This window comes from Balaenoptera physalus, assembly GCF_965194825.1.
Source record: "Balaenoptera physalus genome assembly, chromosome: 16".
Taxonomy (NCBI): domain Eukaryota; kingdom Metazoa; phylum Chordata; class Mammalia; order Artiodactyla; family Balaenopteridae; genus Balaenoptera; species Balaenoptera physalus.
In genome coordinates, this window is record NC_138898.1 from 18,800,137 (window position 1) to 18,826,577 (window position 26,441).

At 53.2% G+C, this 26,441-nt stretch overlaps 1 protein-coding gene across 1 annotated transcript in view; it reads left to right on the forward strand.

The window, feature by feature from the left end:
- EMILIN3 (elastin microfibril interfacer 3) overlaps window positions 1–26,441 on the forward strand; it is a 31,722-nt gene that overhangs the window by 3,194 nt on the left and 2,087 nt on the right. The window contains exons 3-6 of the mRNA XM_082430141.1: window positions 2,914–2,987; window positions 19,877–23,544; window positions 24,826–24,948; window positions 26,120–26,343. Of these exons, the coding sequence (XP_082286267.1) occupies window positions 23,378–23,544; window positions 24,826–24,948; window positions 26,120–26,343 (514 nt within the window). The 5' untranslated portion in view covers window positions 2,914–2,987; window positions 19,877–23,377. The remainder of the gene's footprint in view (window positions 1–2,913; window positions 2,988–19,876; window positions 23,545–24,825; window positions 24,949–26,119; window positions 26,344–26,441) is intronic.

The following is a 26,441-nucleotide window of genomic DNA, read 5'->3' on the forward strand; positions in this document are numbered from 1 at the left end:
CGCGTGGCTGTGGCACCCCCAGCAGCCCAGCAACACGTCCCCGAGCACAGACAGTGAGAGTGGCTGTCACCTGTGCCCCGGGCTTCACTTGGGGTCAGACCTTCTCGCCCCGTTGGACAACCCTCCTCCCAACACCCAGGGCACCAGCCGGAGCCCTGCGCCGTTAGAGGGTGGGGCCCGGGTATCGGTGGGGGGAGGGCAGTGCGGAAAGCCCACCCGCCCACTGTGCTCTGAGGGGCTGGGAGGAACCAGCCCAAGGGCCCTGCACCCCAAGTCAAGTGGGTGCTGAGTAAACCCCGCCCTGTGATGCGGGGGCTGCTCGAACGCCCACTGACCGACTTGGAGCCCAGCGGCTGTGAGCTCTCTGCAGGCCAAGAGCAGAGAGCCCAGCCAGGCCTCGGAGCCCCCTGCAAGGCCGAGAGAGAGAGGAAGCAGCGCCCACCTCCCTGAGGGTGGGAGGGCTCGGAGTTTATCCACAGAAGGGTCTCCGGGGGCAGCGGGATGCCCGGAAGGGACTCAGTTTCTGAATGGCTGAGGGCACCTCTCTGGGTCTCTCCTTCCCTGTGCTCAGTGGGGTTCCTGGGGTCCCTGCCAGCTCTGCTGCCCTGAGATGATGTGTCCCCCTCCCTGGGGGTGGAGGGTCCTCAGTCTAAGCTCAGCCTCAGGACTCGAGGCCCTCTCTCTGGCTGAAGCTCAGTTGACTGATGCTTCCATTTCCTCCTGGAGCTTGGAGCGGGGGTCCTGAGCCCACTCGGCAGGGTCTCCACCTTCCTGTTCGGCTATTCCCCAAGAGCCTTTTTATAAAGAGTTCGGCTGGGATCCAGGGAACTTTGGGAAAGTATGTATGGGACAAGCCAAGCTGTACTAACCTGTCTTCCTCCCGGAGCTGAAAGGGGCCAGGTGGTTCCCAGACAAATGCAGAGGCGGGCTTGGGGGTGGGGAGGAGGCTTGCACACGCTCAGGGCGGAGGTGAGGGTGGGGAGGCATGGCCAGAGGCAGCAGAGATGGGGGCCTGCTCCCAGGTGTCTTGTGTAGACACACATGAAACACACACACACACACCCCAAAAGTGCTTGGTTACGCAGCTACATAGGCATGCAAACATGGACAGTTGTGTGCTGTGTATACAGAAATATGCACAGGCACATGTACAGAGACTGCAGAGACGTGCTCAAACGTGTTCACACATACAGACCCGCACACACACGTATGCACGTGCATACACACAAAGGATGCAGATTGAGAAATTCCAGGCCAAACCTAGGAGGAGGGAGAGGGTCTGACCACCCTGATGACCCAGCTCCCTCACACACAAACACACACACACACACACACACACACACACCCCTTGGGAGGGAACCACTTCCTTCAGAGGAGCTTTTGGACTCAGGGCAACATGCAATCAAGACCTTGTGCTGGGAAAGAAGGCGCCTTTGTGTGCTGGGATGGGGCTGCAGGAGCAGCTGCAGTTCCTCCAGGATAAGGGCCAGGCCCACTCCGTTCTGTTCCTTGCCCCAGGGGAGGAAGGTCAGGCGGGGCCAGGGATGGAGGGCGGGAGTGGGAGCGCCAGCAGGCCCTGCACCAACCCTGGGTTACTGTCTCTGGCAGGCTGCCCAGAGCCCAGAAAGCCACTCTGACCCTCAGCCCTGGTCTGGCCCTGTCCCCAGAACGCCCCGTGGCTCTGCCCCCAGGTCTGGTGCGATGCTGACCCAGACCGAAGCCTGGCTCTGGCCTCAGGCTCCACGCTCGCCTTGTGCCAGTGGCCTTGCTTTTTTTTCAGCAGAGTGAAAAAAGGTCAGGCTCTCGAATTATAAAGACGTGAGGTTGAGTGCTGGCTCTGTCGCTCGCCAACGGGATGAACCTAATTTTTTTGAGCCCTAAATTCAAGTTCTTGTTACCGTGCTCAGAGCCTGGAGGCAAATCCTCTTTATTGATCCCTCAGAGCCTGGCGCCCTCTCTGTGTGTTTTATCTCCAGGCCTGGGCGGTCGGGCTGGTAGAGCATCCTGCCAGCTTCTGTTGCCCTGGCCCAGGGAGGAGGGCAGAACCCAGGCCCAGTCCCTGGAGCTGCCCCCTCTGAGTGCCTTCCTCCCTTTGCCCTCCTGCCTTTGTGGTCCTTGCCCCCAGCTGCAGGCACCCAGGGCCCCTCTGAGCCTCCTTGTCAAACTCTGAAGGTGCCTCCCCCTCCTCCCTGCTCCCCCGCCCCAGATCCAGCCTGCCCCCTGCTCCCTCCGAGCTGGGTTCTCTTCAGGCTGAGCCTCCAGCAAAAACAGCCCTGTGATCTAACTCAGGATTCAGCAGAGGGAGACCCAGAGGTGACTTCAGCACCATCTCCAGACACTGTGCTGGGACTATCTCCAGTCATTCAGTCAACAGATATTTACTGAAAGTCTACTATGCGCCAGATGGTGTTCCAGATGCTCGACATTCAGCAGTGGACAAATAGACAAAAACCTCCGCCCTTGTGGGCTCACGTCCCAGTACCATTACCATAGCGCACGCTGTTGGGGGCCTTGAGCGTCACACGGTCCCCCATGTCTACCCTGAGAGCTGTAATCATCCTACGCACACAGACAGCACTTCCTTCCTGTGACACCACAAAACTTGGGCATGTCACTATCATAGCTCTTTCTCTCCCCTCAGCCACCCTGCCCCGAGACCATGGGTATCTCAAGGGCAAGGGGGAGCCTGGCATAGATCTGGTATGAAGCCATGATTGTCAGACTCAGCAATGGCTTTCAGTAGTTCAAGTGCGTTCAGCTACCACTGCCCCTTGGTGGGTGTCTTTCTTTTGCTCTATCTGTAACTAGGCACTTCTCTTACAATGTATTTTTAATGTGTTATGTAATTGTGTATAATTACATAATAGTCAATGAATCTGTGTCCCTATTGTTAATAAAATTGTTCTGTTTTAGGAAATGACTTACCCTGAAGCTCAACTAACCTAGCGTGGGGCGTGTCAGGTCAAGTGCTCTGCTCTGTACCCGAGGTACAATTGATTCATCTGTTCATGCAGTATTAGTTGAACACCTGCCCCACGCAGACACGGAGTCGGGGAGTGGGAGCCCAGGGAGACCCCTGTCTAGAGGGGCCCCTGTCATCTAGCAGGGGACCAGGACAGGTAAGCAGAAAAGTGCAATTAAGTGGATGGAATGATGGGCTGGTGCTGCAGGAGCCTGAAGGGAGACCCCTGGTAGGCTGGGTGGATCAAAGATGATTATGCAGAACCGGGGACATTGATCTGAGACTTCAAGGAGCAGTTGGGTGTATTTTTCCGATAGAGATGAGAGAGGGGTGATCCAGACAGAGGCACCAGCATTTGCAAAAGTCATGGAAATGGGAAGTGCCTGATGTGTGTGAAGGAATGGGGAAATGTTAGATGTGCTGGGTGGGGCAGGTGTGTGTCAGGCTGGGCTGGAGAAGAAGCTGGCGCCAGATAGGACTGTGGATGCCAGGGAGAGCAGGGAACCCCTGCCACATGGAGGGCACCCAACCTGGCCCCAGAGCTGCTCCACTGAGCTCTCCCTGTTCCCATCAGAAGGAACCCTCTGGCTCAGCCTTGCCGTCCCCACCTCCAACCTGCCCTAGGAAACTCAGGTTTCGCTGTGGTCAGATTCCCTCTATTCTTGGCTTAGATTAAAAAAAAAAAAAAAAAAACTATGGGTGGGAATTTTTGTAAGAGCTCTTTATATATTGAAATTCTTGATTCTTTGTTACATAGCTATCTTGTTTTTTGTTTTTCTTTGCAGTTTGACCTTGATTTTGTTTTGATGGAAAGAAACCTGACATATTTTTGTTGTCATATTCATCAATCTGTTCATTTGACGTTGTCTTAGAAAATTATTGCCTATCCTAAAATTGTATACGGATTAGGATTCTTTTCTGGTTTAACTTCCAACATTTAAATCTTTAAGCCATCTGAGGTTTATTTTGGTGTAAGGTAGGGATCTAACTTTATTTTTTCCAAATTGTGAGCCAGTTGTCCAGTCCTGTTTAGTGAGTAATCCATCATTTCTGCACTGGTTTGTTTATTTTGTTCAAAATTCATTTCCTCTCTTCTTGATTTTGAAAGTCATACTTGCAATCTAAAAATTAAAAAAAATTTTTTGTAATTTTAAAAAGAGGAGTAGGAGGAGGCAGAGTAGTCCAAATGTCATGGACGTGTATGACATAAAAGGTGAGAGCCCTCCCCTGGGCTCAACAGTTTGTTATATATCATTTTATTATTAGTTTTATAACACTTATTAGATTTCCCTTTAAACAGAGAAGTACAAAGGAGAAAACCCAAGAGGAATCAAAATCTCTAGATAACATATACTGACATAAAATTATGCTGACATTAAAAAAAAGAATAATACACAATAGGGTTGGAAAAGTCAGGCCATCCTGAAAGATACAAAATGAAAAATCAGGGAATTCCCTGGTGGTCCAGTGGTTAGGACTCCGTGCTTTCACTGCCTAGGGCCCGGGTTCAATCCCTGGTGGGAAACTAAGATCCCGCAAGCCTCGCAGCATGGCCAAAAAAAAAAAAACCCACCTCTCTCACTCACTATCCTCCCACACCAAGTCCCTTGCCCCAAAGGTAACCAGCTACATTTCCTATTTGCTTTAGTTTGAAATGCATTTCTTTACCACACTCTGTGTTCATTTGTGGATGGGTCTATTTCTGGACTTTCAATTTTCCCTGCCATTTATCTCTTTGCTCTTCTGGTGCTGGTACCATACTGTTTAAGGTATTAGAGTTTCACCATATGTTTTAACAGCTGGGAGGGTAAGGCCTCCCTTACTGATCTTCATATACAGGGATGTCATGATTGTCTTGGTCCGTTCTGGCTGCTCTAACAAAGGACCATAGACGGGGTGGCTCAGGCAGCAGACATTTATTTCTCATGGATCTGGATGCCGGAAGTCTGAGATCAGGGTGGTAGCACGATCGGGTTCTGGTGAGGCCCCTCTTCTGGGCAGGCAGTCTGCCAGCTTCTCACTGTGTCCTCATGATGCAGAAAAGGAGCAAAGGAGCTCTCTGGGGTCCCTTCCATGAGGGCACTAATCCCATTCATGAGGGCTCTGACCTCTGTTACAATTATCTCCCAAAGTCCCCGCCTCCTCATGCCATTACACTGGGGGTAGGATTTCAATACATGAATTTGGGGTGAGGAGACACAGACATTCAGTCCATAACAATAGCTATTCTACACTTATTTTCCATGCCAACTTTATATTGTAAACCTCCCCCATTTGATCGAAAATTTGTTGGACTTGCATTATTTTTATGGGTTAATCTGGGGCTGGTTATCTTCTTTGAGGGACTGAATGTTCCTGTCATGAGTAAGGGCATGACTGTCTCCTGGGACTACATTCAGGTTCTCTGATATTTCTTGTTCAGGATCTTGAACATCCCTCCTCAGGGCACCTTAATCTTCATCCACGGGATGCTATAGCTGCCGCCCCTTGAGAGCAAGAGGACTTGAGGGGCTTGGTCACTTTCCTCTGGCACCCGAGGGCCCTCAGGTAGAAGAGGGAGTAGACATGCTCGGCAGGGCTCCAGGGATGGACCTCGGACCTCTGGGGGTCACACAGAGGCCGCCTTTGGCTCCACAAAAGGAAGAATGTTCTGTCTGTTGGAGCTGCAGGGCCACGGATTGAGGAACAAGCTGCCCAGGGAAGTGGGGAGCGCTTCATGGATGGCACTTTTCCAGTGTTCCAGGGAAAATGTCGCCTGTGCTGCCCAAGGGCTTGCTGGTTGGGTGGGGGGAGTGGGGGGAGGAGGGGCGCTGGGTCACAGGGCCCAGCCCTTCCACTCTGACCAAGTGGGAAGGTCCAAGGCTTCCCAGCACCCCCTCTGTGCCCCTCACCTTGCTTCAGTCTCCACAATGACCCCTCATGATGGGATGGTGTTAATCAACTTCACCTCCGCGGACAGTGAGGCTAAGCAAGGCCGAGAGACGTAACCAAGGTCACCCGGCAGCACTGGTGCGACTCGGATTCCCAAGCACATGCCCCCGCAGGCCGCCTTTCTGTGACTGTCCCCCGGGGGCCCCTCTTCAGAGTCAGGGCTGACCAGTAGGAGGCTGGACCACGCTCCCCACCCCACCCTCAGTCGGGGCACAGCTGCCAGGCAGGTGAGTGGCCCAGTGGACAGCGGGAGGCACCGCCAGCTCCTCTCCCATGCCTGGTCCCGCACGTACGTCTGCCTCTCTCCCCCGGGCAGCTCTCCGCTTGGCTCTCAGTGTCCTCCGGGGGCCAATGGGCTTCTTGATTCCAGGCTGCACATCTGGAAGTTGATGCTATTAAAACAAACCCCATTATATAACAAACAGACATCTGGAACCCGTTAACGCCGAGCTTTTAGAAAAAGAAATTGTTTTGGATGTGCTCTCTCCTAAGAATGTGGCAAGGAGCCCTCTCCCTGGCTGTCCAGGAACCTACCGGCCAGGCGGCTCCTCCTGGGCCCGTTTCTCAAGGTATCTCAGGCCAGACCAGAGGTGGGCCCGGGGAAGAGGCGGGGACAGACTCCCCCCCCCGCCACCGGCCTGGCAGCTTCACCATCTCCTGAGGGCTACGGCCTTGGAATGCTTCTTTCCAATTTCATTCAAATATTTATTCAGCACTTGTGTACCTACTATGTGCTGCTAACTCCATATCATTCACATGCCCACCCTAACACCCACACTGAGCCTAATTTCTCCATGATGGCTCAAGAAAACAGATCATGGACTGCCCTGGGTGCTAAACAGTCATGCTTTAACAACTCTGCACCTCTGCTTCCTTGGACGCGGAGCCTGAACACCTAAGCTAGTCCCCGGAACTCCCTAGCACCCTCCGGCCTCTCCCTGGATTGTCTTCCTCCCCTTCCTCCTTGGACCAGGTGGACTGGGGCTAAAATATTGAGGGGGCATTCATCCACAAATGATGGCATGGGGTTGTGGTAGTTCCCTCTATGAGTGGACCTTGATCTAGCAATGAGGATGCTTTATGAGAAATGTCTGGCTAATATTTTCAAGTGGAAATTTTACTTTTTTAATATTTTTCCCCAATATTTTGTGATGAAAAATCTCAAACATACAGAAAAGTTGAAAGAACTGGACAATGAACACCCACGTGAAACCACCACCTAGATTCTGCAGTTGTTAACACACTGCTGTTATCTTTCCATCTATTCACTCATCAGTCAATTGAAAAGCAATCTGCAGGTACCACTATACTATTCCCCTAAACACTATGCTTGAGTATCATTAACTAGAGATCAATCTTTGTTTTTGGTTTTCTTTGAGGTGAAATTGACATTCAATGAAATGAACAAGTCTGAAGTGTAAGATTCCAGCAAGTCTGACAAAGGCAAATACCTGTGACCCAAACCCCTATTACCATAGACAATTCACCATCAGCCCCAGAACATTCACCATGGCCCTTCCCAGTCAAGCCCCATGCGTCACTCCTCCAAGAAGCAACCACTATGCAGGTTATTCTCACCGTAGATTAGGTGTTATGGGCTGAACTGTGTTTTCCCAAAATTCATATGTTGAAGCCTTAGCCCCAGGACCTCAGAATGTGGCTGTATTTGGAGGTAAGACCTTTCAGGAGGTGATGAAGGTAAAATGAGGTCATATGGGTGGGCCCTGATCCAGTATAACTGGTGTCCTTAGAAGAAGAGATCAAGACACACATATGCATATGAACGGAAGAAAGACTACATGAGGACACAGGGAGAAGATGGCCATCTACAAGCCAAGGAGAGAGGCCTCAGAAGGAACCAACCCTGCCCAAACCTTTTTTTTTTTTTTTTTAAATAAATTTATTTATTTATTTTTGGCTGTGTTGGGTATTCGTTTCTGTGCGAGGGCTTTCTCTAGTTGCGGCGAGCGGGGGCCACTCTTCATCGCGGTGCGCGGGCTTCTCACTGTCGCGGCCTCTCTTGTTGCGGAGCACAGGCTCCAGACGCGCAGGCTCAGTAGTTGTGGCACACGGACGTAGTTGCTCCGCGGCATGTGGGATCTTCCCAGAGCAGGGCTCGAACCCGTGTCCCCTGCATTGGCAGGCGGACGCCCAACCATTGCTCCACCAGGGAAGCCCCCTGCCCAAACCTTGATCTTGGACTTCTAGCCTCCAGAACTGTAAGAAAATAAATTTCTGTTGTTTAAGCCTCCTAGCCTGTGGCAGTCCTAGCAAGCTAATACATCAGCTTTGCCTTCTCTAGAATTTCATACACTATGTATTCTTTTGTGTCTGCCTTAGTTTACCCAGCATAAGGCCTTTGGGATTCATCTATATTGCTACATGAGTCAGTACTGTTTTCCTTTTCGTTGCTGAGTAGTATTCCATTATATAAACATTCTAGTTTGTTTAGCCAGGGCAATTTATTTTTTAATGACAGAAGAATCATTTTATAACGTTTCTCTCTATTGTATGTTCTATATGTCATCCCAGCAACAGAGAAGACGTTCCACAGCTAGCCCTACTCAGCAGGGAGCTTTAGAACTATATGCGAAAGTCTAATCATCCTGAAATGTATATAAAACACATTATACATCCTGAAGTGAAAAGATGAGATTAAAGAAGTGGTGCATCATTTTTATCTCAGTGAATGCAGTTTACCTGTTTGGTTAATGACACTGGTTTTGGTGTCGGGGGCTTCGGGTTTGAGTCTTACTTGCTGTGTGACCTTGGGCAAATCACTGAGCCTCACTTTACTCACCCAAGAAATGAGGCTAATGATCCCATCCCTAAGGGTTGCTTGAAGACTGAATGAACTAATGAGTTCAGGGTGTTCCCAGTGGCTGGAAAGAGTAAGGACTCAGGAAGTGTTCCCTGTTGTGATTTGTCCCACTCAGCAGCCGTCAGAGCCAGAACTCTCTCATGATAGGGCAGCAAAAGTAGATTTCTAGGCCACAAAGGGTAGAAAATGAGCTTCCTGCACTGACACATATAATAGCTGAGACCCAGGAGCAGGGTGGTGAAGACCATGTCAATGTCAAATCAACAAGCTGCTGAGATCGATTAGGCTGATGCAATCACCACAGAAGTGATGCTTTCAGAGTTTCATAAAACACACTCTGAATTCTGGGATCCAAAAAGTGCTTCCAGTCTGCGCAAGTCTTACACATGTTTGGCCATTTCTATTTCTTATTTTGTTCTGTCTGAATGGGGCAGTTCAAAAATTTGTTTCACTTGGTCATGATTTTTTCTAGGGAAGTGGAAGTTTAAATCTGATAATCTAGAAACCCATCTTTTATAATAGATTTTAATTGAATATTTTCCTTCTGACCCAGCAGGAGAAATACATAATCCAAATGGCTGTCATTTTATTTTATTTCCCAAGTTCTTTTTCCTCCTGAAAAAAAATTTATTTTTCAACTTTAAAGTCCTTAGGAATTATTTTTTTGGCATAATCTATCCACTCTGCCCCAAGCGGTTTTGAAATGTTCATAATTCCTCTCAGATGATCTTTTCTGGCTTTTAAAGACAAAGAAAATATCTATAGTTTCACTTTGAAGCTCTTGAGAAAAAATTCCTGGGACGCTTACCATGTGGTAAAGGAATTTAAAATAAAAAAGATACATTCGGATTTGGAAACAGGGCTATCAATTGGACCCACTGATTACCTGCAGGATGAGAAGGATCATTTACCACAACTTCCCACGCCCTCATGGGATCTCAGCGTTGTCCGTCACCCATCACCGCTGCAGGTGTGTTAAAGAAATCCCCTTCCTCCTGCACGTTTCATGAGCACCCCGCTTCCAAAGGTTTGCAAAGCTCTTTTGGTAGGTACATCATGCTATGCCAAAAACAGAACTGAGAGCATCTGACAGCCTTTCCTTTCCTCACAAAACTTCACTATCACCAGACCCCAAAGATGTACAGAAAAACCCCAAACTTTCTGCTACCGACCAGGGTTCTTGGCCTTCCCCAATCAATAGAAATCGACTAGAGGCCAGACAAGAAGTTCAGGCAAGGCTTTGTCGGGGCCCCTGCTGCAGCAGATGGGAGAGCAAGCAACAGGTTCCCTTGCTTGTTCTCCTCCTGAGGGGAGGCAAGCTTATTTCTTATATGGGGTGAGGGTAGGGGTGTGTCCAGGGGTCGGGGCAGAGGGGTGGCTTCGGTGTTTTGCCCACCCCTTAGAGGGTGGTGTTTGCAGGGCGCATGCGCAGTACCCTGCTTTTGCTCCTGACACGCTGTTTTTGCTTCCGGGCTCTTCAAAATTGGCAGTTGGGTTTTTTGGTCTCTTTGTATCTTTTAGGTCCAGAATTTGCCCCAACTGCTCATGCACGCAGTTATTTTTAGTCCTGTACGGCTTCTTTGTATTTTGTTGCTGGAGGAGAGGTGTGTCCAGGTGCAAGCACTGCAGCAAAGGGACCCACGTGCCGGCAAAGGGTCCCAGGTCCCAGCCTGTCTCATTTCCATACCACTCAGTATCCACACACTCAGATGTCCTCTCATAGACCTAGTAGTGCATTTTATTCAAGTCAATTCCATTTGGTTGCTTTTCCTTTTTCTGATATATTTTTATAACGCTGCACAAGATGATCGATCCCAGTCATCGCTTCGACAGCCATGAAACCCGAGAACCTCTCTCTTTTTTTTTTTTTGAGAACCTCTCTTTAATTAAACCTCCTGGATTAGGACCGCCCTCCTTCCCAACTCCAAAAGTGCTACTACAGCAGAGCTCAAGGTCAGCCAGCAGCCAGGCCTGGCCAAGAGGGCTGGCGCCCTGCAGGCTGGACGGTAGGGACCCGCAGCAGAGAGAGACAGCCTTGCGTGAGAATCAGGTCTGCTTGGTTCCAGGAGAGGGCTTGGATCCACCAGAGAGCCGGGGCCGGCAGCTTTGGGTGCTCCTGGGAGGACCTGCGGAATCCCTCCCCGTCCCTTGGGACACAGAGCACTCCCTGCTGGGGCACCACAAGGCACAGCCAGCCTATCTGTCGGACCTGAGCCCTGGGGGTGATTAGAGCTGCAACAAGGCAAAAAGGGGATAAACTTCCCTCTTGGTACTGCATTGCAGCATCCCGTACGTTTTGGTATGTTGTGTTTTTATTTTTGTTTGTCTCAAGATATTTTTTAAAGTTCCCTTTTGATTTCCTCTTTGACCCAATAGTTGTTCAAGAGTGTGTTGTTTAGTTTCCACGTATTAGTGAATTTTTGTTTTCTTACTGTTACTGATTTCTAGTTTCATTCCATTGTGGTCAGAAAAGATGCTTGGGATCATTTCAGATGAATGGATAAAGAAAATGTGGTCTGTTCATACCATGGAATATTATTCAGCCTTTAAAAAGAAGGAAATCCTGCCATTTGAGATTTGGCTGAACCTGGTGGGTATTATGCTAAGTGACACGAGCCAGACAGAGAAGGACAAATACAGTATGATCTCACTTATATGTGGAATCTAAAAATGTTGAACTCAGTAAAGCAGAGAATGGAATGGTGGTTGCCATGGGCTGGGGGGCAAGGCGGGAGATGTTGGTGGAGGGGTGCAAAGTTTCAGTTATACAGGATGAATCAGTTCTGGAGATCGAATGACAGTGTGTGACTATCATGAATAATCTGTATTATGTACTTGAAATTCACTAAGAGAGTTGCCCTTAAGTGTTCTCACCACCACCAAAAAAACTGTGCGAGGTGATGCATGTGTTAATTAGCTTGATAGTGGTAATCATTTTACAGGGTATACATGCATCAAGATGCCACGCTGTATACCTTAAGTATATACAGTTTCTATCTGTCAGTTATATCTCAGTAAAGCTGGGGAAAATGTGGAACTTAAAAAAAATTTATATTGAAGTTTGGGGAAAAAAACAAAGACAAAGGGAAAATAGGCACCCAAAGGAAACCAACAGCCAGGAGTAAGAGGCTGCAATTTGCTCAGAATCACAGGAGTCAAACCACAACCTGCACAACAACATGAAAAAGAAAAAACAATAAGAGCATTAAAAAAAATCAGATGTGAAAGAAAATACTTTCTTGAAGTAGGAAACATGATTTTAAATTTAAGACGAGTTGGAGGAGAGGATGAAGACCTGGGAAACCAAATGGAAGAGAGAATGCAGAACACACAGCAAAAATAGCAAACAGAAATCATGCAGGGAAAACCCAGAGCCTAGGAGGAGAGAGACCCAGGAGACATCATATGGGAATAATACAAAGCCTAGAAGGAAAAAAGCAACACATGGAGGAGAAACCATAATTTTAAAACGAGAAAGAAATTTTTCCGTGGTTTGAAGACAGACTTGGGTTTGAAAGGGCTCATGGAGTTCCAGGCAGGAATGATGGAAAAAATCAGACATCTAGGCATAGCCTGGGAAGATTCCTGAATTCCATGATTAAAGGGAAAACTCTTATGAGCTTCCCGAATGAGAGAACAAGTTAAGAGAATCGGCCTGAAACCACACATTTTTAAAGTTAGAAAAGAGAAAAGCATCCTGTGCCAGCCAAGGTGCCCTTTACATACCTGGGATAGAAGAAGCTCAAAGGTCCAGAGACTCTCCCTGGACCCCGTGGAAAATGCCTGACAAAGAAATCTAATCAGGTAATAAAAGAGTCAGTTTGGAGACGAGGTGGAGAAAAGAGGAAGCCATCCATGGTAGCTGAGAACCTACCAATTTATGTATAGTTAGCTCCAAATGGATAATGACAGATGAGATGGAATTTGTAATATAAGCACTAAATAAGTTAAAAAACAAAACAAAACAAAACAGAAGAGAGATGCGATAAGACCCATTGCTAACCTACAACTGAAAGTGCTGAATTATCTTGACAAAAGGTAGGAGTTGAGGAGGGGGGAAAGGGCCAGCAAAAGCATTTACAATATTTCTTATTGGGTGGGGGAGAAGGAAGAAGGAAAAAAGAGACCCTGGGTTGGAGGAATTGATTGGTACTTTGTAGACATATAATAGAAAGTGGTTTTTTTTTGTTGGTTGGTTTGTTTGTATTTTATGAAAACCAGAAAAGGAAGGGTCAGCACCGTGGAAGGCAACATACAGTAAAGCTTCCAAAATGAGAAAGCAAAAGAGGAAAGACCAGCACCTATTGTCAATTGTTCCATCTGTTCCTTTTTTTTTTAATTAAAAAAAAATCTTTTATTATGGAAACTTCTAAACACACACTACAAGAGAGAGAAGAAGACAAAGACTCTCCATGGACCCACTCCAGGGTTCAGTACTCATTTTTTTTTAAGCTGGGAAAATTTGATTGTCACAAACCCTGTACCATTTCAGTTTTTAATTTTCCCAGCAGTTTATTTAGAATTTGCACACTTTTGTACAAACTGGCACTCCTCCTCACTGATCAAAAGATTTCTTCTCCTTTAGTTCTTATTCTGATCTCCAAGAACTCCAAAAATACACCGTCAGAAAAAGGCAAGGCACGGTCTTTTCCTGGTAAACATTTTAGCTTCTTCAAGATTGACTTTTTTTATGGCAGAAAACTGGCAAACACAAAATGCTAAATCTTTCTGATTTCCAAGATTTAAAAATCCTGAAGTTTGCACAAAACTTGTGGATTTTTTTGACAGGCTATATTAACCAGCGTTTACCTTCATTCACTAAGTAAGTGACACTTGGCTTGGAATGGTATCAATCACTCGATTTTGGTGCTAGGTGTTAATGATTCTGGAAAACTCTGTACCATCACTTAACTCCCTGGATAGCCTCTAGATCCTTGGTGGAAAATGACAACAGACTGCCCTTAAAATAATCACAATTACCAAGAAAGGAACCACAGTCAACGTTGGTTAAGATGTCAAAAACTGAAGAAGAATGAAACATGTTTGCAAGCACAGAGACAGACAGGCCAGGCGGGTGGGTAGGCTGATGACACCAGCCAGGTAGGAAGGGCCACGGAAATGCCAGCACCAGTTGGGTTGTTGCCAAACATTCATATTTTCCTTTGTTTTTTCTTTTCTTTCAAGTTGAAAACCTGTGGGTTTTTTTGTTTTTTTTCACATTGCCACAAAACATATAGCAAAGCCATGTTTAATAATTTACACACCTGGTTTCAGGTACTTTTTGAAGGCGCTGTCATGTTTCTGCTGATTCTAAATTTGTTTTCCTCTGGGAACCTGGGTGAGGGAGCACCCAACCTTTAGGCCCTCAGGTCCCCCCTCCCCAGATCTGCACACACAGCCCGGGATAAGCCCTATAAGCCTCGGTTTGGGCCCCGCCCTCCAGCTGTGGAGGGCTGTGGTTGGTGGAAAGTCACTGGGGCCTGGCAGCCACTGCACACCCTGTGATCCAGACCCGCCAGGGCCCTTTCCTTGCTGCCCTTCCTCAAACCTGCACTTCTCCTCGGCCCCGTCTAAACATCCCTCCATCCTCACCCCAAATCCAGGGGGAGAACCTCACCTGCCATTTAGCACAAGGAGCCCCTCCGCCTCTCCCCGTTGCACGTGCAGGTACCCTGCTTCCCGCACCTTCCTGGTCCTCCTCCTCTTCCATCCTCTTCCCTTGGGCCTGGCTCCTGTCCCTTTGGGGGCCTTGCTTCCCTTTCTCTGGGCCTCCAACCTCTCCCTCTCCCTGGCTCCTTCTCCTCACCTAGAAACACGCCTAGCTCCTGATCAGAACCCCCAGCCGCCTCTGGACCTTCTCTGGACTCACTCGTCCATCTGCCTTTGCCTCCCCGCACCCTCCTTCCCCCACAGGCACCGTCTCCACTCCTCACCCCTTCATTCTGTTTCAGCCCAGCTTGGTCCAGGCCAAGGGCCCCACTGCCCTCTCATTTGGTCAGGAAAGCCAAGCCCTCACCTGTTGCTATTCTGAGTCTCCTCCTGAAGATGTCTCCCCTCCTGGTCTCAGCTGGCATCTCTCCCCACTCCCCACTCCCAAGTCCCTTCTGCTCCTCTGCCCTCATCTTTCTTATCTCCTTCACTGACTCTTGTTCCTCGGTTTTTACCTTAAACGTCCCAGCTTTCTTTTCACACCACACAGACTCCTTTGGAGAGGGATCTCTTCATTCCCATGGTCTTAACTTCTGCCAATAGTTAACTTCTCTCCAATTTCGGACAAACCAGATCAGGCAGGTTATGAACCTTCAATTTGTTTTTGTTATGAAAACTTTTTCATGGCCGGTGGGAGTCTTCATTTCCCCCTGTATTAGGAGCCATCAGCCCCTTCCAGGGAGGGTGCCCCTCCCCAGGACAGAGTGTAGCCATCTCCTACCTCCTCCTGGACCTTGGGTGTCTAAAGTCTGAGCCCTCCATGTGGGGGAAACCACTTTTTCTGTTGCTGACAATTTGGGTTCTGGATATGATGGGCAATCATGGCTCTTCCTTATTACGGGAAAAGGAGAAGGAAGTTTGGGGAGGAGAGAGGGAGGGAGAGAGTCGGGGAGAGAGGGGGGGAGAGGGGAAAGGATGGGGACACAGCGACCCGAAGCAGAAAGGGTGGGTGGTGGTAGAGCAGTTGCCTGGGAGGTGCCAGCTCAGTGGAACAAAGAGCGGCTCGGGGCCTCAGCCAGCTGCCCAGGTAGAAAGAACCCTCACAACCTCTGACCTGGTGCCCTCCCCCCCAATATCTGGGAGGCGTGAGGTCCCCAGGACCACTAATTGGCCACCATCCGTGTGGGATGGTGTGTATGGGGGGGCTCTGATCTTGCCCTAGAAGCACACAGCCCCCCACCTCAGCTGGGAAGGAGCAATGGACAAACAGGACACCCAGCTCCTCCAGGGCACCTGCAGGCACCTCCAAGTCAATGTGACCGCCCTCCACACTTTTGTCTCCTCTCTTTCCCTGTCACAGCAAAAAAGGTCCCCAAGCTGGAAAACTGGAGCCCTCCTGGAGCCCCTCAAAAGTCACTGAGGCTCCCTGTTCTCCTCCTAATCCTCCTGGACGCTTTCCACTCCCTTCCATCCTTTTTTTTTGGCTGCGTTTGGTCTTCGTTGCTGCGCGCGGGCTTTCTGTAGTTGTGGCGAGCGGGGGGCGACTCTTCATTGAGGTGCGCGGGCTTCTCATTGTGGTGGCTTCTCTTGTTACAGAGCACGGGCTTTAGGCACGCGGGCTCAGTAGTTGTGGCTCACAGGCTTAGTTGCTCTGCGGCATGTGGGATCTTCCCAGGCCAGGGATAGAGCCCGTGTCCCCTGCATTGGCAGGCGGATTCTTAACCACTGCGCCACCAGGGAGGTCCCTCCCTTCCACACTTGACTGCATGCAGCAGTTCCGGCCTGCGCCCTTGGTGCTGGCACAGCCTGCTGCCCTGTCCCCCTCCCATCACCCACCCGGGGACTCCATGGCCGGTAGCTGAGGGGGACAGAGGGAGGCATGGGAGGAGGAGGTGTGAGGGAAGGGGCCTGCAATTGCAGACGCACTCAGTAATGGACCACATGGGCAGTGATGAGACGCAGCAGGGGAGGAGGGTGCCCTGATCCCAGCACAGCCCCCGGGTGGGGGAGGGGAGGGAGGGATAAAGTCCCACCGTGGGAGCCTCCTGCCTGGCCTTTCCCAAAGGAACTGGGGCTGCCGGCCAACATCAGTGCAGCCAGGAATGTGGGAGCCCCTGGCTGCGGAGGCTCAACCTGGGGAAGGCCCTGCTGGTCACATGGTGGGTGGCAAGAGCAGGTGTGTGGGCCGCTCTGGCTGGGGGTCAGAGAGGTCAGACCCTGGCTGGAAGCCCTTTGAATAGATGCCAGATGTATTGTCTAGCACTAAGTGTGAAACGGCAGGGAGACAGAGCCTGGGACCTCGAAGGGGTGCTGGCCATTGACTCTGACCTTGGCCCTGACCCAGCTCTCCAGCCAGCTCTGGGAAGCCTGGTAACTCTCCCTCCAAATGCCTGTCCTCTCTCACCCTCAGCATCTCTTGCCTGGACCACCAGCCAGTGTACCCTCCTCATGGCTACAGGGGGACCCACAGTTCATCCACTCAGCAAACACAGGCAGGAGGTGGCGCCTGCATCACAGACTATCTCTTGGGAGGGCAGCTCCATGCAGAAAGACAATGACCGTGGCACACAGGAAGTGGCAGGCGAGTTGGATTCACAGGGTGAAGACCAAGCATCTCCATGCACCACCACCAAGCCTTCAGCCTGAAAACGGCCCTCCCCATCCCAGAAACATCCCCTCCAGAGAGCCCCGCTCTCATTGGAGCTCACGCCCCACCAGGGATTCTCTTGCCCCTCCCCCTCCCCAGGTCCCTCTCCTGACCTCCCCGCCAACCCCCAGGCTTCTCCGGACTCTCAGCCACCTCTGCCTCTCAGTCCCAGGTGCCTTGAGCACAGAGCCTGGGGCCCACCTGTCTGTGCTTCCAGCAGGGAGCCAGTGCGCGGCAGAGGTCCCCGAGCATTAGGAATTAAGGCAGAGAAGGTCTGAGATCAGGGCAGTGTCTGGGTAGAGGTCAGGTTCTGCCTACCCAAGCATGAGTTTTCCATGGCAACGACCACCCCTCCCACCCCCGCCTGGTGAGGGTAGCCCCTTCCTCCCCGGCCTGGCTCAGCTGCTCTTCACCCGCGCACCCCATGCCTGCCTCCTCTGTAAGCAGTGGTAATCCCGTGTGGTTTTTACTCTGGTGTCCATGAATAGGAGAGAGAGGAAAGCAGGCGAGTCTTCCCAGGGCCTTGCATCCGCCCCTCCAGCGGGAGCGGCTCCCGGGCCGCCTGCTGGAAGCAGGCCAGCTTGCCATGCACTCCCCTCAGCGCCTGCCTGCACCGAGGCCTCCCGCTCAGGACCGCCTGGCTGTGGCTGCCCTGAGGCTGCACGGGGACTGCAGACCCCTGCCCAGCGCAGCTCGGGACACCCTCCTCTCTCCCCACACTTGACCACACGTGGTCACCCAGCCCCACCCTAATGTGCCGTCTGACGTCTGGTGTGCCTGGCACCTTCCAGAATCCTCCCCACACCCACAGACTGCTACCAAGGCCTGTCAGCTCTCTGTCCTGAAAGCCTTTGGGATTCACCCCGTTCCCCCCACCCAATCCCCCTCCCCATCCCTGTCAGCCTGGTGGTTGAATGTTGCAGGCGCTGCCTCCCTGGCGCCCTGCCTGCTCAGAGCAGTGGTAGCCAAGGGACATTTTTGGAGGCAGTTCTGTATGTGTCGTTCCCCTGCCGTAAAGTCCAGACTCTTCGGAGGGGATTCAAGGCCCCTCTTTTCTGGCGCCTGTCAGTCTCTCTTGGGGCCAGGCCCCCCCGCTGGAGCTCTGCCGGGCTCCTCAAACCCGCAGGCTGTCTCCTGCCCCCAGGCCTTGCACATGCTGCGCCCGCCACCTGGATGCTTTCTCCCCACAGTTGATCTCTAGTGGTGGTTGTCTGTGGAGATGTCTCTGATCCTTTCTCCCAACTCTGGTCACTTCTTCCTCTGCGATCCCATACCTCGCTGTGGTCCGTGACATAATGAGTATCGCATTCATTATCCCTCTCTGATTGCAGGGCTGTCTCCCTGTCTTGGGTTGGGTTTCCCAGAAGCACAGCTGGAAATAGGGATTCAGGAACATGAGATTTATGAAGGGAGGCCTCCCAGGAGAAATGCATATGGGAGGGAGGGAGGGAGGGAGGGAGGGAGGGAAGGAGGGAGGGAAGCAGGAGAGGGAAGGGGCAGAGCAAGAATGGGATCCCAGGTGGAGTCTAGATGTGGCCTGATTGGGGGGCAGGGGTGCTCTGGGATATAACCACACTGCTGGACTGTCCCCTTGAGGTGAGGAGGGCAGCCCGTCATATCCCTGTATCAGCCAGTCACTGGCTGTGGGATGGGAGGGTTTGGAACTTCCCAGGGGAGGCGGCTCTCATTAGCCAATAGCAATCCGCAGGAGGGGCAGCTGTGGGCATTAGGCATTAGCAGTGGGGGTGGGGGGTGGGGATTTTGAGTGCACTGGCCAGGGACAGGGGGTCTGGCAGGGTACCACCAGCATCCACCACACCCCCTGTCAAGTGGGACCTTTGACAGATTCTGAATGAACGAGGAGTATGTGTATTCTTGACCCATCCAACCCTGACCTTCCCCAAGCCCACAGCTGCGATGTTGTCCTTGGAGGTCCTGCATTTCAGTGAGTGAAAGAAGCCCAGACATCCACCACCCAGGGAAGGACTCTGAGCCCGGCCCCAGGTGTCTCTTATGTGCCTGGCTGTGCAGATGGGACCTTTAGCCAATGTTCTCAATTAGTCCTCGTAGTTGACCATTTTACAGATGAGAAGACAGAGGCTCAGAGGGGTGAAGTGCCTCCATGAAGGTCATGGGACTTGTGATTGGAGGTCTGATTGACTCCTTCCACCAGTGTGTGAAAGGCCTCAGAGCTGAGCCCCTCCTGCCCACCATAAGAGACTAGTCCCGGGTCATCTCTCAGCCCCACAGCCTGGCTCAGCTAAACCCAGGATCCCCAAGGGCCACATCTGGCATTTGCAATGGTTGGGAGGCCCACACATGTATTTTGCATATTATTTGCATAATGATCACATCTGGTTTGCATGTGTCCATGCTGAGGGCCCGTCAGCGCTGCACAATTTTTAAGTTGCTTCTAAGCAGCTCTCATAAGTCCATCACCCGGGCTTTACTGAGTCCAATTTCCCAATTTCTGGACTCTCTCTCAGGCACTCACCTTGGGGCTGCATATCTACCCACTCCAGGTCCCAGAGAGGCCATGCTTCTGCCCAGCTGGAAGGGGCCACTCCAAAACCCCTGCTCTGAAACGCATGTGGATTTGACAGTAACCTCTTTTGAAGGTGTGGGTGTAATCAAAATGCTAGCTGGGCTTTGAGCATGCTAATGTTTATGTTGAGGAGAGAGTGGGCCCTGGTAGAGCCTTGCTACACAGCACTTCCAAAGGTGCCTCACGTGCAGGAAGGCTGAGCTGCACAGGTGGCTCGGGGAAGGGGGAGGTGTGCTTCTCCCAGTGGCAGGGGCTCATCTGCGATGGGAAGGGCTTGTGCCAGAAAGTCAGCAGTTTCAGTGCTATTTCTGTCTCTTTCAGGGGAGCGACATTCCAGAAAATTTTGTGAGGCTCTCAATGATCTTATGTGGTGGGGCCTCAATGAAAAAGGAGAACACATCCTGGAGCAGGTGGATGGAGCCCGGAGAGGGGAGAGGAACCGCCTCGGATTCTGAGAAGTGCGTGGAGGCAGGCAATGGGATGCCAGGCTCCACAGGAGCTATGTGTGAACTCACCATCTGTCTCACTGCAGCTTCCTGGGATCCATTCTCTCGTCTTCTCTGCTCTTAGGACGCAGTTCTTCCTACTGCCCCTGGGAGCCGGTGGAAGAAGGAAGGAAGCTCCGGAGTCTGGCAGACGTGCCCACTTATGATCGCCCCCCTGAACCCTAAATGCAAGACTACACTCATTCCTGTCCAGGTTTATCTTGTCATCCTGATGGCATCCTCCATTTTTTCCTGAAGAGAGAGGTGGCACATCTGTCACCAGGGGCTAAGGAAAGTTGGGAAAATCTGCTTCTGCACGTGTCTGGAAGTGGACTGGGGTAGACAGGCTGCGTCTGGATATGGCTGTGCACGTCCCTGGGAACAGAAAGCCTGATCCCGTGTGTGGCCCCTCAGCCCACCTCCATCCAGGTGCGGAAACTCCAGCCCGAGTGGGGGGAGGACACGACCATCTGTCTTCCTCCCTTGCCTCTGGCCTCCCTAGGTTTCCTGTCTGGCAGATGCAAAGTGGCCTCATCATCTGCGGTGGGGGGGACCCCATCTGCTGGCTGGATACAGCCAAGACCCCGAGCATCTCCTCCACCCATGTCCTCCTCCCCTACCAGGATGTGGCCCCAGTGCTGGCTCCCGAAACTGTTCCAGTTAGAGAGGGAGCATGGTGTTTGATGTCAACCACCTGGGGAAGGGGGAAGCAGGGTCCATCTGTCCTCTCGGCCCTTTGTTATGTGGGCTTTTCCAAGTTCAGACAAGGCCCAGCCTCCTCCCTCTGAGTTGTGGGTCCCACATCTGGGTTGAGGAAGGGAGTGAAAGGAAAGGGTGGGACCCCTTGGAAAAGGATCAGAGCTCTGGGGCAGGGAGGTGGGGAGTTTTTTCCAGAGCCAGATGGGCAGTGCTGCCAGGCAGTCAGAACCCAGCCTAGGGGGAAGAGCCAGGCTCCGTTCATCTTCCACTCAGATGTCTCTCACTTTCTGAGAAGTAGAAATTCAGTGGCTACAAGATCAAGATCATGTTATGGATACTGTGTATCTTGCCCAGCGAGATGGACATCTTTGTTAAAGTCTGGAGCACATTGGGTGGATTTGTGGCGGAGGATGAAGGCTGTCTTAGGCATCATTTGCTGGGATCAGAAACCTACTGGAGCTGGCTCAAGTGAAGTGGGTTATTGGAAGCAGACAGAGGAAGCCAGTCACCAAATGGCAACTCACCGTACTTCCCCCTGAGTACACAGCCCCTCCACTCTGCCCCATTCTCCTCCTGCAAGCTCTCTTCCTCAGCTTCCCTATAACTCCCGCAGAGCTATGGCTACAGGGTGCCCTGGCCTGTCCTCTCACTACCCCTCAGGGACCCTGTAGTGGGTTGAATGGCGTTCCCGCAAAATCCATGTCCACCTAGAACCTTAGAATAGGACCTTATTTGGAAATAGGGTCTCTGAAGATGTAATTACTTAAGATGAGGTCAGACTGGATTAGACTGGGACCTAAATTCAATGACAGGTGACCTCGTAGGAGGAGAGGACCCAGAGACACAGAGAGATGAGGGCCTTGTGAAGAAGGCCATGTAGAGACAAGAGAGAAGGCCACGTGAAGACAGAAACAGACATTGGGAGATGCAGCTACAAGCCAAAGAGTGCCAAGGATGCCAGAAGCCACCAGAAGCTGCAAGAGGCCAGGAAGGAATCTTCCCTGTGGCCCTGCTGGCACCTTGATTTCAGACTTTTAGCCTCTAGGATTGTGGAAGAATAAATTTCTGTTGTTTGAAGCCACTATATTTGTAGTAATTTGTTACAGCAGCCCTAGGAAACAAATAGAGTCTCCACCTGGAAGCCGGATCACCCTCAGCCTCTGCGTTTCAATTTCAAAGCCCAGGAGAGAGAACAATTGGCCTGCTTGGCTCAGGTGTGTGCCGGCTCCACCCCTGCTCCAAGACCCGTGAGCCAGCATGGCTGGGAGAGGGCAGGGGCGCAGATGTGGGCTTCAGATCTGCCCTAGTCCAGCACCACTGATAGCATCGCTTTCCCCAAAGGGTGTGAATTCACATCTCAAAGTCCGGTTGGAGAGAGGCCTCTCCAGGTGTGCCTCAGGGTTCTGTGCCTTCTGCACACCTATCTTTACTTGGGGAAAGACACAGGTGGCTGTGATCACCTGTGTGGATGAGACCAAGCCAGGAAGAAGTGGCAGTCTGTTGGAGGACAGAAGCAGGATTCAAAAGGCTTTTTGCAGCTTAGAAAGCCAACAAGATGACATTGAATGAGGATGGCTGTTAAAGGTCAACTCTTGGGTTCCAAGAGTCAGTTTCACAAGGGAAATATGGAGGAAGCCTGACTTAACAGCAACTCCTTATGAGAAAGACCTAAAGGTTTTCTTTGACCAGACACTGAAAATGGGCCAGTGCTGCAGTCCAGCCTGCTAAGAGCTTTAGTTGCACAAAGAGAAGCAGAGCACCTTTGGCTGGGCTGGAGGGGTGACCCGCGTTCAGAACTCCGTGCAGCCAGAGACCTGAGAGAGACAGAGATAAGATGCACTCCACCAGGAAACCAGAAGGACAGCCTGGCCACCAGACTGGGTTGCGGAGGATTCGCGAGCAGAGAGGGGTTAAGATGTCCGGGGAGGGGTAGGCAGAGTTATCAGTTGTCCTGGGCACCTCGGGACAATGACGCTGCGGGGAGGCAGAGCTAGCCAACAGGGACGATCTGGGGCCTATTCCAAGGAAGTGGCTGCGAAGGTGTTGCTGGCGCGTCCCCAAACACGGTCATCTCAGCTTCAGAGCCCTGGACCGCGGTCCCCGGGCGCACACGGGTTTTTAAGAGCAGTGTGTCCCGCGGGTGGGCGCTCTTAGACGGCCCCGCGTCCAGGCCGGCCCCAGGGTTCTGGCTCTGCTTCTCGCCCGGGTGCACGCGGGAGACAGCGGCGGATGGGTGTGTTTGGGGGGCCTCCCGGGGCGCGACGGCCTGCGCCCCTGCCACCACGGGGCTGCTCTCTTCTTAACCTCTCGCTTGCGGGCGGCCCCTCGGGCGTCAGCTCGGAGCTGGGGCGGGGGGCCGGCGGCGGAGAGGGGGCCGGCGGAGGAGAGCGACGCGGCCCCAAGTTTATGCTAATCCGCGCAGAGCCCGCCTCCCGCCTCCCCTCGGCGGCCCCAGGCGCGAGCAGCGCCGGCCACTCGGCGGGACGCAGCCGCCGCGAAGCGCCAGGCGGCCGGGCCAGCGAGCTCCGGGGGCCGCGACTGGCGGCGGGACCCAGGCGGGCGAGCGGCGGGGCGGCGGGCGCACACCCGGCGGGACACACTGGCCCGCGCGGGGCCAGGTGGAGACCCGGGGGCCGCGATGGGTCGCCGCCGCCTGCCGGTCTGGCTGTGCGCCGTCGCGGCGCTGCTCTCGGGGGCGCAGGCCAAGGGCACCCCGCTCCTCGCGCGGCCCGCGCCGCCCGGTGCCTCCCGCTACAGCCTCTACACGACGGGATGGCGCCCGCGGCTGCGCCCGGGGCCGCACAAGTAAGCGCGGGCCGCGCCGCGGGCGGGAAGCGGGAGGGATGGGCCCGGGCGGCGCTCCCACCTGCCCCGGGAGCGCGCGGGGGCCCCGGGCACCCCAGGAGGAGCCCCCGCCCGGGCGGGCGCCCCACGCTCCGGGGGGCTGCGGGGCTGGTGAAGGAAAAGAAGCCGACGGGGCCTGGCGCGGCGGCTGGGGTACTGGCAGTGCCCGCGGAAACCTTTCCAGCGAAGTAACATTTTCCAGCTGCGCTGTGTGCAGACTCCGGGCGCTGTGGACCAGGTGGAGGGAGAGGAGGGAGGGCGGGCGGTCCGCGACGCGGAGCATGCGGGGCCACCCCCATCCCGTGCCAGGGCCTCTCATCTCTCCCCTGCCCCGCCAGGTAGGAGATGGAGGCCGTGCGCCCGGCGGCTCGACCCCTCCCGTGCTCAGCCTGGACCCCTGCGACCCTTTGGGAGGCCCAACGTAGCTGGGCCGGAGAGCTGGTGGGGGCTCCTGGGTCCTGGGCCCGTGTTGTGGCTCCAGAGCCCAATAGCAGTCCACAGGTGGTCGGCTTATGCCAGGCAGCAGCCTCCCTAGCCCTTGTGTCCTCCCCTGCCTCAGCTTCTGGTCTTTAGTAGCTTCAGGTGAGTTAGGGCCTCTGCCTGGGGTGCTAGCTGAATGTGAACTCTAGCTGAGTTTGAGAGGTATTATAGGAGGAGTGTACCCAGCCCATGGCTGACACTCAGTAGGCCTGGGCACATCAGAGCAGGCTTCCTGGAGGAGGTGGTACAAAAAGTGATCTGAGGGGGAGCAACCAGAAGCAAAGGCAGGGGTGGGAAAATTACAGGGTGGGATGTATTTCCCCAGGAGTCAGTCGGGAGGAAAGATGAGAAGTGTGGTCTCAAAGGCAGTATGTTGGGCTCTCAGAAGCTTCAATGCCGAGATGAGGAGTTGAGAGCCAGTGAAGGAGTTGGAGGAGGGTGGGGAGTGTGGCAAGGCTCTTGAGGGGAATCCAGGGTGGGCCTCTTCCCTAGGCAGGGAGGCAGCTTCACTGGGCTCCTGGTTCAGTACAGCACTTACTTAGCCCAGTGACCAGCCCACTGGCGAGGCTGGGATTGGAGAGACCAGCAGTGGGGCAGGACCCCAGGCCAAGGGCTCTGGATCCCGGGAACAAGAAGAAGGAGCAGAGGAGAGATGGGAGTCTGGTCTCCTTCCTAGGCCCACAGCTTGGGGAGGGGAGGAGTAGAAGCCTCAGTGGGCCTGGCACAGGCCAGATATTCCAAGGATGCCATTTCCCCCTGCAGGGCCCTCTGTGCCTACATTGTACACAGGAATGTGACCTGTGTCCTACAGGAGGGAGCGGAGAACTACATAAAGGCTGAATACCGGCAGTGTGGATGGGGGCCCAAGTGCCCCGGGACAGTCACGTGAGTGCACCCCCATCCCACCGACTCAGGATCCCTGGGCATAAGCCCCAGGCCTGCCTTCAGCTGAGGGTAGCAGCCAGCTCCACAAGGGTTATAACTCCTTGGACTCCAAAGAGCCTACCCCTGCCCCAACACAGGCCATTTGGAGGGGGCCGGGGGGCGAGCCAGGGCAGGCTCGGTTGGAGCCCCCAAGGGGACCCAGGGGAGGGCTCCCAGGGGAGAAGCAGCGCAAGGCAAGGAAGAAGCAGCAGAGGCAAGGGGGGGTGGCTGGGGGCAGGGGAGAGCAGAAGGTCACACCAGCAATGGTTGATCCCTGGGTAGACTCAGGGAGGGTTGTGGTGACCGTGGAGAAGGCAGGCCAAGGGTGAGAGGAGGGAAGCCAGATTTCTGGGGCTTCAGCCAGACAGGTGGGCTGTGAGGACGTGTTGCATGCAGGTGTGATGCACATGTCTGTACTTGGAGACGTTCAAACATGTGCTTGAAAACAGACCTGTTTATTCCCATGTGTCAGTGGGTAAACAGGTACACGGCTGAACAGGGGAGAGAGTACATGTGGTGAGCGCTGCCCTGCACCCCTGGGCCTTCCCCGCTGTGCTCAAAATCAGAGGTGCCATTCCGCCAGCTTCTAGGACCAGAGCTGAATTCCCAGAGTAGGCCAGGAAGGAGGGGAAAGAACTAAGTGGCCCCCAGGTAGGGAGTGGCCCCCAGGCAGTGTGAAGGGCTGCCTGCCCCAGCTCTAGTGCTGTACCCCTCATCCACCCAGAGGGAGGGGCAGGGGTTTTGTCAAAAGTTTTCAAGGTACCCCCAAAGCCAGAGTGGAATTTCTGATGGCAGTATGAGCCAAAGGGTGTCCAAGTGGTCTTGGGAGTCTTGAGGCTAAATTCCCATTAGCCTTTCCCCAAGCAAACAAGATGGGGCAGGGCTTCTACCTGCCCCCTCCCCTAACGCATCTCTGAGCCTCCGCAAGGCCTCCTTCCACCCCACCGCCTGTCACCTTAAGCACAGAAGAAGGAAAAATGCTGGTGGTGTAGTGAAGCTGGGAGACATCTAGACCTTCTGCCAATGTCTGGAGTGGCCCTGGACCCCAGCCAGGGGCCAAGGTCACTCGCCAGGAGGCAGGAGCCTCAGCCCACAGGTACAGAGCCCTGCCCTCTGCCCGCCCCTGGCCCAGGTACCGCACAGTGCTCAGACCCAAATACAAGGTGGGCTACAAGACAGTGACGGACCTCGCCTGGCGTTGCTGCCCCGGCCTCGCTGGAGAAGGCTGCCCCGAGCATCTCACGGACCATGTGGCCACCCCACCTCAGCCGGAGCCTGAGCCCCAGGTTCCCTCGGGGCAGGTGGGCCCAGGCCCCAGGCCCCTTCCTTCTAGCAGAGCAGCCTCGAGCCCCCACGGTGAGTCTGCCCATGGAGACCCTCGCCAAGGTGATCGGTTTCTGGGGACTGACACAAGCTGGCTGAGCCCGATCAGGGCTGGGGAGGGTGCATCTCAT